Below are 12545 nucleotides of genomic sequence, written 5' to 3'. Positions count from 1 at the left end.
TCTATATATTCAAGACCATGCCCCGTCCTGATCATGGAGAAAGTAACAATGGCGATCATCAACATCCGAACCAAAATGGAAGTGGAGATGGAAAGCAGCTTTTCACATGCACCTTCTGCTGGCGTCTAACCCGCGACAAGCCCCACGTCCTTGGACAGTCGGCACGGCTAACCTGCGAGCAATGCTTTAAGGCCATACTAGATCTCGCTGTGTGTTAGGTGTGCGGTGAGATCGTGTTCCAGGGGGACGAGTGCGTTAGTCTTGGGTGGTGCTTTTGGCATCGCGCGTGCTATGGGTGTTTGTTTTGTGGGAATAAGAGAGTCGTTACGGCGCCTGCGATTGGGGAATTATTTGATCAAAAAAAAGAGAGCAGGGCAAGAGAAGTTGGAAATGAAGGAGAGGTGGTCATGGGGGGAACAATAAAAGGGGGAGGAGGGAAGGAGATTACGCAGATTCCGATGTGTCTGAATTGTGCTGTTGCTTGCGGAAACGAGGATGGGAATGCTTTGGTGGAGAGAGCCATGAGAAGGGTTGATCTCGTTGATGGTGGACTGAGTCGTGCTCTATGGTATGCTGCGACTACGTATAACAGCAAGAGCAAGAGTCGAGGTATAAGCCAAATCCGACGTCCTCGCGCCACGACTATGATTGCGAATAGACAGAGTCTGCTGGGCGGCGATAGCTCCATGGATATTGTGTCTTCTCCTCCTCCCGATATTCCTCATTCTCCAATTGTTACAGCTCCCCCTAGTCCCAATCGAGAGGGAACAGGAGACGAAGAAGACGAAGACACGTTGGCGAGACTACATTACCGCCGCTATAGAGCGAACCCACGCTTCGCGAAACTCGAGTGCGTAGTCCCTGTCGATGCAGCCCTGTATGTGTCTATCTTTGACCCCATGGGCTCCCCGGCCTTCAGACCGCGTCCGGCAAAACCACTGCCGAAATGGATGAGGCTGCTTCCTCGGACTCACGAGCTCGGGCGTAAGAATGATAAAGAAGGAGACTGTCTCGAGAAGAATTGCCCAGATCAGGATATGGAAGAGGTAGAGGAGTGTTATCCATCACCGCGCTCCGTTCTAGATGTCCATTTCCCGCCCGCTTCGACTTTCAGAGCGAGGCAATTAGTTGACAATGGGGTCCGTGAGACTCCTGAAAACCCGATGAACGATATTGTAAGAGAGAGTGCAGTAAATGAGAAAAGAGTGGGAATGACATATCCAGATGCGCGTCCACCTCTTCGGTTTGCATGTCTGACTCCTCCCCTAATGCCACCACCTCGATCGGGAGCGATATCGCCATCCCCGGGCCCAGCACCAATTTTAAAACCAGCGCCGCCTCGAAGAAGCTATGACAGAGAAGCAAACGAGTCGGTTAACTCGGATTTGTCAGAAGAGTTATCCCAATGTCAAAGCGAGGGTGCTGATGAGGAAATGCTCAATAATGACAGTAGAAGATATAGTTCTCCGCAATCAGAGTCGGGTTATATTGACATAAAGCCAGACCCAACTGCCTTACGTCCCACACAGACACCCCACAAGCGACCCTCTATCGTCTCTGACGAGCCCCTTCAACAGCCTTCTTCTAGACTTGGCGGCGTAGGGTTACGCAGCGCGTATGCGGGCATTTCAAAGGACAAAGAGACTTCTTCTATCATCGAGGCTGATAACACCGGTAAAACCACGCCACGCAGGAATTCAAAATCTTTGAATCCGATTCTACAAGATAATGAACAAGAAAGCGCAAGACGGAAGATAGGAGGGGATAAAGAGAAAGGAAAGCGCAAGACGGTCGTGTGGCATGACTCTGTCGAAGGCGGCGAGACCGAGAGCGAACGCTGCGATAGCGAAGAGAGTCACGATAGTTGTCTGGAGATGCTCGATCGAGGATGCGAAGGTCAAAAGAATGACAGTACCCAGGATATAAATACCCAGCACGACAAAAGCGATTGGGAAGCAGAAATAACGAATACAGCGGAAGAGAAGCTCTATCCTGAAAAGGCAGACACTTGTCTAGAATGTGCCCCGAATCGCTCCCCTTCCTCGCCCATGTCTAAGCCTACTTTGTCAAAGTATAGGCAAGATGCAGATGCAGATGATGATAAAGCGGGCGCGCTCTGGAGACGTGTTATCCGCGCCCAGACACCGACGGCGCAATCCAGTGAGTTTTTGGACTTGTATCGGTCTAGATATCTTACCCGTCGCAACGACCCTTACAAGACGGAGACAGAGACAGTGAGGGACAATGATCCTTGCAAGAAGGCGGAAACGGGGAAAGAAGAGATCAGGTTCGCTCATCCTAGTCTTGCGATGCCGGGGAGACGCCGGGAGAGGGAGATTGGTATTGGTCTTGGAAACTTGGGTGGTATACATGTCGGTGTGGGCGGTGGAAGTGGAAAGAGTGGTGTGATGGAGAAGATGTGTCCTACGTGTGGGAATACGACGAGGGAGTGATTCTTAAGATTGGGTTTATAGGGCATTATTCGGTTTATTGGGTAGAGTGAAGAAGTAAGGCGAAGAAGGCATGTTGTTGGTATTGGATGAGTAGGAGAGGGAGTATGAATATCTGGTAACTTTGCAGCAAGTATCGTTAGAGGTATTGTTAGATAGAATGGATGCGTACATCACTCACTCACTCACTCACTCACTTACTTACTTACTTACTTACTTACTTACTTACTTACTTACTTACTTACTTACTTACTTACTTACTTACTTACTTACTTACTTACTTACTTACTTCATGTCACATTACTTGGAGTAATTGGATCTCGCGTAGTTTCGTCGGACTTATCGATCTGAGCGCAAGGAATGCATGCAAATCAGATCACGCAGGGAAAATAGAGTCATAATCTAGCTATAATCTAGTGAAAAGAGCTCCTTATGACAGGGGGGTATGTATAGTGCAATCAGACTAGTCGTACACAAGAATTCTCAAAGATGAAAGCAAGTACCACTTGTGATAGAGTCGTGTATTCATGCCGTTTATAGTCGTAATGAAGTACAGCAGCATATATAGTACACGTAATATCCATCACGCGAAGCCAAATCAACGCTTACATTATATACTTCGTGGTATCATGTCCGCCCGTAATATTATCCTAATCCCACTACCAACGATTCCAAGCGAATTCCATCCGATACAACACCACCGTTACCGGAATAATAAAAAAAAGAAGGGACTGTAATTAGAAGGCCTTTCCTTCGCAGGTGGGCTGTGTGTGTTTCTCTCGGTAAAAGGAAACGCAGCGCTGTCCGTCGTCGTGGCAGCAACAAGAACCACCGACTCATTCAAACCACACAAGCCGATAAATAAGTCGAGTTCCTTTGCGAGTTTTCTTTGCTTTACTTTGATTTGCTTAATTCTTGATCGCCGTCGCCGTGCCCTTGCGATGCTGCTGCTGCTGCTGTTGCGAATACAGCATATAGCCCAAGACAACAGCTGCCACGGTCCCGAGGATGAAGAAATTGTCTGCGCCGGGAGTTGGTCATCTCTTCGTTTCGAAGCAGAAAGTTCAAAGTAAAAAGAGTATTTATATGTTGGGAGGGGCGGTTGGTAAACTCACGAATAGCGAAACCAAGCGTGCCCTCGACGAAATTCACAAAGCCCCTGAAGACGTCCACCACGGCGTTCAGCGCGAACTTGAAGGTCGACAAGATTGTCGCGAAGATGCCTTGGATCATCTCCACTATGGATTGGAAGAGGTGTGCGATCCCGGATGTTACGCCCATTTTTGCTATGTTTTGCTTTTACCGTGGATTCGGAGAAGGGTGTTTTATCGTCGAGTGTTCTATTTAGAGCGTGTTGTGATGATACTCGGAAGATGTTGCGCTGAGAATCTAGATTATTCGGAGATTTTAAGTTTATTGGGAATAGGTAAGCGAAATACTATGAATTAAATATATAGATAAATATATAAATAAGTGCAAGCAAGAAAGAGATCGTGATGTGATGTCTGCCCCTTTGCTTTGCGCCACACCACATACGCCACGCCACTGGGCAACATCTTTGATGACGGATAAGACATACGTCAGTCTGGGACAAGATCAAGGCAGCACATGTTTCCCCCGTGTAACCCACCAGCCCTGTCTATCCCATGTCCCGACAAAGAATAGCTGTGATGAGCGATGACGAGTGGGCATTATGGTGTGGTTCGAATGATGACGTCATCACTTGGGTTTGTCGAACTGGTTCGTTGGGAGATACAGCCCTACAGTTAGTTCCTTTAATTCGGGGGTCGGTTCTGGTAAACTACGATAGTGGCTGCTGGATTAGGCGATGGAAAGTTAGAGATCGGTATGTGATTGGTTGAAGGTATATTCTTCATACTAAGAGGAAGATCTCAGATTAACATGTCAAGTCTTAGCCCGTTCGGAAATATCGACATCACGTAGGAAGAAGAACATGGAAACATGTGTCTATAATATCTGGATTAGACTCTACCCAGGTATTGTGTTTGTAACCCTTTATGCGATTTGACTTGCTGATATGTGCGAATATACGCACACGACACGAAACGGGGTTTCGCCTCGTAATGCCGAACTAGACGTAAGAAATATAAAGTCGAGCGATCTACTGTAGGTATCTTATCATCTCATTCTATGCCCTTAGGAAATCCCCAGGATCTCGGAGAAATAAACAGTCCGGAGTGATGTACTTGAGTGGTAGCTGGGACATGTTGATCATGCGTAGCTGCAGGCCCAGCCTTAGTATTAGAATATATATTCAGTCACCTACCTACCTCGCCTACTCCTCAGGTAACCCACTACAGCGTTCCTAATATTTCGAGAATATTATATATCTACTTGGGTAGATAAGAATGTTCAAGAATATGAATAGAAGTGCTCACTTGCATATATGATCGCATTCTCTTTCGAGAAGTGATAAATAGGTTATATCGTCTGCGACCAGATTTCATCCGTCGTAGCTTAATGATACCGTTAGAAAGGCTGTATAAGAAACAGTAAGACTCTCATTGTGGCACAAGGTCAGAAGTCTGAAGGTATTCATTCAGACTTCTCTGGCTTATATGCAGTGTATCTCTTTGTTCTCCGTCTCCAGACCCCCGACAGATACCATCTATTCGTCGCCGATATATTATCATAAAAATAATATCTAAAAAAGGGTATTAAAGGTAGGTGGTAGGTAGGCATACATCGCCTTGCCCTACAGGATACCGAGCATAGCGATGCCTTTTCATTTCATGCCGCATAGGTAGTGAGTCAGTCACATCTATCCATCCATATTCGGATTTGCTTGACTTATAGGTTCGATAGATATTTATGTCATTGAGTGGTTTCACAGATCTATCTACTCACTGATTACTTGGGAAATATAGTACTAAGCTTAATTTCGGTTTCGTTGTGTTTTTATTCATTTGTTCACTTACTTCCTCACTCTCCTCCACCTTCCTCTACTTTCTTCACTTACTTACTTTTAATTAAATGCCATTTCTCAAATCGTAATCGCTATCATAATCATCATGATATTCGTGCTGTAAATCTGCTTGTTGACTACATATGCAATGCGAGAATCTCCTGAACCCGATGATGGACTGAATCGTTTCCAGCGTTAACATCTCTGGTCTTCTCTGTCTGCTTCCCACGCACTGCAGACTGCAGAGGTATATCTTCCACTCCCACTTCCTTTCCGTCGGATCCTCCTCGCTCTCCTCTAGCATCATCATCTTCGTCCTCATCTTCATCTTCACTATCATTCTCTTCATCCTGCACTCTTCTCCCACCATCATGCCCTTCCCCATCATCATCCTCATCCTCGTAAATTTCGCAACCCAGCCAACCCCCATCAAGCCGCATCCGCTCCAGACACTCCCTCGCTCTGCGCGCCGTCCACTCGGTCCGCGAGTGTGGCGAGGGTTGCACGGGACTACCGCTGACGAGATCTGTGGCGAGGGGCTCGGTAAATGTGACGTGTCTTTCGAAGATGATGTCGCATTCGCTTGCATCGTCGTCTTCGTCTTCTTCCTCCTCCCAGGAATATTCATCTTCTTCTTGTGCGCCGCCTTTGGTATGCTCTTCATCATGATAACTTTCGTTCCCACATTTCGTATTACAAGTAATACTTTTACCCTCTTGCGCGCTGCTATGGTCAACTTGCGACGACGCTTGTTTGCTATTAGAAACCCGCCTTCTAGTAGTAGTAGGTTTAGGTTTTTTCAGTATCCCGATGATGGGATAGCTCTCGTCGGGCGACGACGAGTCTGTCGTAGACGAGGAATCATGACTACATACTGAGTATGTCGATGTCAGGGATGAGGTGGATGAGCAGCGCGATAGCAGTGGTGCCGGTGCCGGTGGTGGGGCTGGCTGATGTGACTCATGTGAGGAGGGTATTATCCCCCCGTGATACCAATCCGAGGTGTCTGGCAGTATGCCCTGGGCGCAGATATCGGCCGCCATGGTGATTTCTGTTATGGATATGTTGATATATCGATATATCTGTAGTCGCTCGGGAATGATTGTTTGTCTGGTGTGCTGCGCTGCGATGCCGGACAAGCGCGCGGTTTCACGGGCGGTAGAGTGGCGTTTGGTTGTAAGCGCGAGGCCGGGAACTAACAATTTGGATCCAAAGATATCGATCGGTGAGGTCGTCGGTTGTGTAGTATGTGGATTTGGATCTTGGATGTTGCTTCTAAAGTAGATGAAAGGTGATTAGGTGCTGAGTAGCAGTGTCTTGATCTCTTTTGCTGGGGGCTCTGTTGGGTTTTGTTGCGTTCTGACGTAATTGCAAGGTCGTATGTAAGGGAGGGAGGGAGCAGTCAAGTTACTTTGGCGGGGTGAGCTTAATGTGAGTGAGAGAATGTGTGAGGCAGGTTCTGGGTAGCGAAACTTGAAAGTATGTACGAAGTAAGTAGGTATGCACCTCGGGAGAAGGTACCGGTTGTACAGATCTATTTCGATGTGATTACCGTAAGCCGCGCGATGCGATCAAGGTTCTACAAGGTCCAAGGTATTGGTATTCTAGGTGAAATAGGCAGACACGTAGGTAGGTAGGTAGGTAGGTAGAGAATCGTGGAATCAAAGATGACAAGACACAATCCCCGAGCACAAAGTACGCTCTGATCTCTCTATTGCCGAAAAAGGTAGGTGAACATGGAAATACCTCGCAAGTCCCGGATCGTTGGCGCTTGGAAGGGTCTGAGATGTACAGAGTAGTAGACTTTATTGTCTTAGGTCCTTGCATAGTAGACTCGGGAAAAGCATCGGGACGAACCTAAACAAACACATTAACACAAAATTACATGCAAACCAAAGCTTGAGATGTTCAGGCCTCAACGCTTCAAATGTTCGTCATTCACGGCCATCCCGAGAATGTGCTTGTTTGGGCAGACATTCGTTCTCGTTCTTTTGCAGGGCCCGAGTCGGACAGAGGCACCGTGACAGCGCATGCAAAGAAGCCAGCCGTTGGGTCTCCTTGTTCCGGTACCACCTACCTATGTACTCCGGTAGGCTTCTGCTAGGTAAGTAGGTACCTAACCCAAGTACAGCCCTAGGCAGTAGGTAGGCATTGAAGCCCCAACACAGCCCTATCATTCCGCCTGATACTGGTATTGGTGGTTGAACAGGAACAATAGCCACCTACCTAGGTAACTTTATAATAGGTAGGCACCTCAATGCGAATACATGTACCCATGCAGAGACTATGAACTTTCATTTTTATTCCATGTCAAGTTCTCAGCACTTTATTACCTCTTAAAGGAAATGCGATGACGATATTAATGTAAACCAAAATACCTCCAACACCTCCAACATACAGCACTGGGCAAGGTAAGGTAAGGTAAGGTAAGGTAGGGCTGAGTTCACTTATGCGATGGGACGCAAAATAGAAATCAAATAGGTAAGGCAGGGCAAGTAGAAACTACCTACCCAGGTAGGTAGAAAGATAGGTAGATGCCCAAGCATCACGCACGCCTCACCACTCTCCGCATCGCATCAGTAAATCTCAACCATACTTCCGCGCCAATCAGGCGTCTTTCACTCCATTATTCCTATTCTTTACTCTTACTCTTGTTCTTATTCAATTATATACAGAATCTTTTGCTTCGTTGGGTCTTGTTCCCTAAATCGCTCATACCATGCAGTAGGGGAAACAACAACTTGCTTTTTGCTTTGCTTTGCTCTCGAGCAACAAGCGCCTTCTCCTTAATTTCCCTCCACATATATGTGTTTGCTGTGTGGTAATGAATTAAGGTAGTTAGTCGCGAGACCTTTTTGTGTCGTGGATAACCGACCGAAAAACCTTTGCTGCTGCTGCTGCTAATAATCTAACACGAGAACCGGGGGGGAGGGATGGTTGGTATCACAGTTAATGACTTGAAAACAGATGTCCGCGGGACATCGAGGAAGAAAGAAAAAAAAGAATAAGAAAAAAAAACGAATTACATGCTGTCGAGCAGATAAGCAGATATGCCACCTCCATCAAATCCACCAGTTTTAGGGGGCTTGTTCCAGTTTCATGCTTCCGCCCCGTGTAAAGAAAAATGTTGTAAGGTGCATGGCATATTCGGATTATACAAATGAGAATGCAGTATGACCGCCATGAAGGACATGTAATGAGGAGAGGAAAAGGCGTGTTGGGGTATCTGTCATGATAAAGGTTGATGGTGTGGCCTGCGCCGTAGGAATGAAGTCGACGTCCGCTCAAACTTCAGGCCGCATAACCTTGGTGTGCCTCTTGAAGAGCTAAAGCATCATCTCGTTAGTTCTACACGCATTGATACGGTGGAGTGGCACGGAGACACTTACTGCGCAAGACATTTTGCTGGCCTGCACGATCGCCACAGGCAATTTGAAGGCTAGAGCCTTCCATAAAGTCCAACACGACGCTGTTGGGTAGTTCTTGGACTTCGACGTCAGGGATATAGGGTCGGCGGAAGTCGCCGAGATGGAAACGCTTCGTTCCCGCAATGTCTTTGCCCTTGGTGGCGCCGCCTTGCACTGTACTAAGGAAGATGAAGCCCTGCGCGTCGAGACACATGCTACGACGCTTCCATAGGAGGTTGTCGGGGAATTGTACGTTGACATCGCCCAGGAAAGCAACAATCGTCGGCGACGCTACTTGCTGGCTGGCGATGATAGATGCCTTCTCGAGCTGGTCCGCATCCTCTTCCTTCACCGTTGGTGAGATGGCCGCGCTGCCGCTCTTGCGGGCTCCACCAAACGAATTAGACAATCGCCGCATGAAGCGCGAGGTGCGATTCTTGCTTTTCTTATCACTCAACGACTTGTCATCGTCAGCTGAGCCGCTGTCACTGACACGAGACGAAGACCTCGTCGTCATAGACATGAATGCATTGTCTACCTCTTGCGTGAAGGACGATCGGCGGCTCGAGGTTGATAGGCGTCGAGCAAAGCTAGGCGAGGTTATCGGTGATTGCGGACTAGGGAATTTAGGGGTTGTAACTGTGGGAGGTGTGGTAGTTAACTGCTCAGTCGACTTGTTGCCTAACGGAGCGTGCTCCTTGATGAAATTCTTCATGAGACTCATTGACGACCGCCGCCTCGCCTGCTTATCAGCAGCTTCAGGTATCGGCTTTGGTTCGTTTAGCTCTGAAATGCTCGTCTTTGGACGCTCCGCAATGGGATTCCGTTCCAATAAAGGTTGGGGAGTAACAGACTGGGCCCTGTGGATGTCTACCAACAAGGTGGATTGCCTCAGTTCCGCAGGGGCGACATCACTAGGCTTTCTAGTGGCTAGGTTGGCGAATGGAGACCCTGCCCCTCTTATGATACGGGCGGTGACCTGGATAGATTCAGGACGTCCTCGGGGCGCGTTCTGTCCCTCAAACATGTTTAGTTTACTGGCTACTGAGCCTGACCTCTCGCGGGTCGTGCTAGGCGCATCCGGCGTCGTTTCTCGCGAACGCTCTGGCGTCGGTGGTTGGCGTGTGAGCGAACTTGCACGATCCATGACCGAGGGCGATTTCGATGGCTCCCTTGTGCTCTGTTTCCGAACGGTAAAGAAAGTCGAAGACGGCGTCACCGGCCTGGGTCGGTCTTCATTTGAGTTACCAGACAATGCCTCCAAGGCCTTGATGCGCTGCGAGATGCTTGATCCCACATTGCCCTTCTTTGACTGTATGCTTGCGTTGGATGGATTACGAGTAAGATTATTCAAATATGCGGCACCACCTGAAGAAACGCTTCTGGGACCGTTGCCCTGGGATATGTCCACGGGCATGAGAAGTGAGCCACGCATTGGGTTAGATGCGGCACGCGGCAGAGGCGCGTTCTTTCTCGTTGGACTACTTGAATTGGGGAAGACTGGAGTAATTGGAGATTTAGAGACGAGCATCGACTTTGCTTCTTGCACAGTAGCAGTCTGCAACTCGTCCATCAACGCATCATCATCCAATGGGTCAGGAGGTTCAGTTGAAGATGCCCTTTTGGCCGGCAGGTCAGTGTTAATCGGTTCAACTGAGGCCTTGGGTCTGATAGGGTTTGGTGGGGAAGCCAATGAGATCTCCGGCCTTTTTCTCAGTGGTAAGTCTTGTTTGGGCGAAGAGTCGTCAGCCACAGAAGGAGCGGCGGCCGTCTTGTCGAGAATCGATGGAGTAAGCTCTGTAGGAACATCAATGTCTTTCCTAGAGAACTTCGATTTCAGGCTCGGAGTTGTTGGTGATATTGATGCTGCCAAAGATTGAGGCTCCTTAGAAAACAATGCAGACTGTTCGTCAGACTGAGTGGTGGATTTGGGTTTGTCGACTCCAGAAGGTAATCCGCTTCCATGCGATCCACCAGGATGTTGGCTGTCACCCGAGGTTGTTCTCAAGTCAACAGTAGAAGCAAATTCATCAGGTTCGATCGACCTCCTAATCATGGCTGCTGTGGATTGTGAAATGTTTATTCCGCTCCCTGGAATTTCAACAAATTCCTCGGCATCTGCTATAACTTGACCATTTGAGACATTGTGCGCTGGTGTTTCAGTTTGTGACGTAATAGCCTGGTGTGCAAAGTTGTTTTTCTGCATGTCTGAGAATTCTGGTTCCTGGGAGGCTTGAATCGTCTCATCAGTCGAGTCGGATATCGAGGATGCTTTCGTGGAATCACCAATGCCTGTGGATGAAGCAGCACCGGGTGAGGAAGGGTGAGAATCTAAAACAGTATCCAACGAATGTGTTTCAGGCTTCGTAGAAACTGACTTCTCGGAGTCAGTGTTTGGTGCTGCGCCAACACTACTTTGTGCGGGCCTCTTTTTGCTAAGATTTAATAGCTCTACCTTGGCGTCCTGCATCTTCTTTTCCCGGAGTTTCATAGCCTTCATTAATCGAGTCTTTTCAGGGGTCATCTTGTTTTCCCGCGCGGGCGCCATTGAGTTCGTTGACTTAATAGAGGCTCCGGAACTGGTGGCAGGTCGTGGGGGAAGTTGATCATCAGTAGACAGTGACAGCATCCCAGGTACTGGTGTAGTTGTCTGCGTTGCAAAATCTGCTTGTTCGCTGTGCTCCTGCGACTTGCCCTTCTTCGATGCTTTGAAGAACTTGAACCCCGCTGGAAGCGCGGCAATGGGGCGGAAATTTTCTGCAGTCAAGGGTCTCTTGTGGGCATCTAAAGAGGGTCGTGGGCCAAGTTTGACTTTCCTCCCTTGCATATAGGAAGCAGAGCTATATACCTCCAGCCGAGCTGACTGTGTAGATAGGCGGCGATTGAACTCGGACTTGGTAGGCGACAATGGCGCTGGCGCTCCAGTGAAATCCGGAACGTTCTTGGTTGAAGCAAATGTCGTTGCTGAGGGGTCCTCGATTTGGAGGGGGTCCAGGACGACCGGAGGTTCCACCGTTGTAGGAGAGACGGGCCTCTCCGAGTATATGGACGACGACGGGCGAGCCTCTTCTTTTACAACCGACTGTCGTTTTCTTTCTCTTTCTTCCTCTTCCTCTTCCTCCGCAATCTCGTTCAACCTTCGCCGACGCAACGAACTATTCGAAGAGGACTGGGATCCCGAAGCAGCATGAAGAGAACAAGCTGCCGAAAGCTTGCTATCCCTCAAGTCGTGAGCATCGGTGATTTCGAAGGTGGTATTATGACTGAATTGGTCGCAGACTGCATTAAAGTGGACGGCCGCGCGAGCTAAAAGCAAGCAAACACGCGCTCTGTTAGTCTATCAAGCCACCTCGAAAAAAAAGCAAAAACACGTGTGTCCTATACCTTGTACAAGCCTCGAACAGCTCTCGGGCATATATTTTACAATTACACTCCTCCGCCTATATCTCAGGAACCCATACAGTGGGGAAGGCTCTGTATATTCTGCAATGGCATTACGTATGTCGGAGATACCACCACTACCAGTACCTAGAATGTCTACTTCATCGCGACTCGCGTACTTGAGAAGAAACCTACGCGCAAAGGCAGTACGTCAGCGTTTTTCAAGTCATCAAGGCAGCGCACGAGTTGTCATAGTACGGGCCACGGCTAAAGAGGCTCAAGCGACTGTGCCGGGAATACCTCTTTCGCCTCGGCATCCACTAGGTAGGTGTATACCCGGTAAAAGGAAGTGGCACGGGAAGCAGAGAATGGGACAAGGGA

General features: G+C 48.4%; 4 protein-coding genes across 4 annotated transcripts; 1 reads left to right on the top strand and 3 right to left on the bottom strand.

The window, feature by feature from the left end:
- Window positions 1-312: 312 nt before the first annotated feature.
- On the top strand, window positions 313-2663 carry F5B22DRAFT_2419 (uncharacterized protein). The gene has a single exon (XM_047969943.1). The coding sequence runs from the start codon at window positions 408-410 to the stop codon at window positions 2451-2453; it is 2046 nt and encodes a 681-aa protein (XP_047836136.1). The 5' UTR covers window positions 313-407; the 3' UTR covers window positions 2454-2663.
- A 695-nt stretch (window positions 2664-3358) lies between these two features.
- Window positions 3359-3731, bottom strand: F5B22DRAFT_640723 (uncharacterized protein; the record flags this gene model as incomplete). The annotated part of the gene is made up of 2 exons (XM_047977883.1): window positions 3359-3471; window positions 3566-3731. The coding sequence occupies 2 exons, from the start codon at window positions 3729-3731 to the stop codon at window positions 3359-3361; spliced, it is 279 nt and encodes a 92-aa protein (XP_047836135.1).
- A 1747-nt stretch (window positions 3732-5478) lies between these two features.
- On the bottom strand, window positions 5479-6671 carry F5B22DRAFT_2378 (uncharacterized protein). Its single transcript, XM_047969909.1, has one exon. The coding sequence runs from the start codon at window positions 6417-6419 to the stop codon at window positions 5514-5516; it is 906 nt and encodes a 301-aa protein (XP_047836134.1). The 5' UTR covers window positions 6420-6671; the 3' UTR covers window positions 5479-5513.
- Window positions 6672-8434: 1763 nt separating this feature from the next.
- F5B22DRAFT_2353 (uncharacterized protein) lies at window positions 8435-12545 on the bottom strand. Its single transcript, XM_047969895.1, has 3 exons — window positions 12168-12545; window positions 8766-12089; window positions 8435-8702 (listed from the first exon to the last, which is right to left on the bottom strand). The coding sequence occupies exons 1-3, from the start codon at window positions 12196-12198 to the stop codon at window positions 8668-8670; spliced, it is 3390 nt and encodes a 1129-aa protein (XP_047836133.1). The 5' UTR covers window positions 12199-12545; the 3' UTR covers window positions 8435-8667.

Source organism: Xylaria bambusicola, assembly GCF_022495145.1.
Source record: "Xylaria bambusicola strain CBS 139988 unplaced genomic scaffold F5B22scaffold_1, whole genome shotgun sequence".
Taxonomy (NCBI): Eukaryota; Fungi; Ascomycota; class Sordariomycetes; order Xylariales; family Xylariaceae; genus Xylaria; species Xylaria bambusicola.
This window is presented reverse-complemented; position numbering and strand designations above follow the sequence as displayed.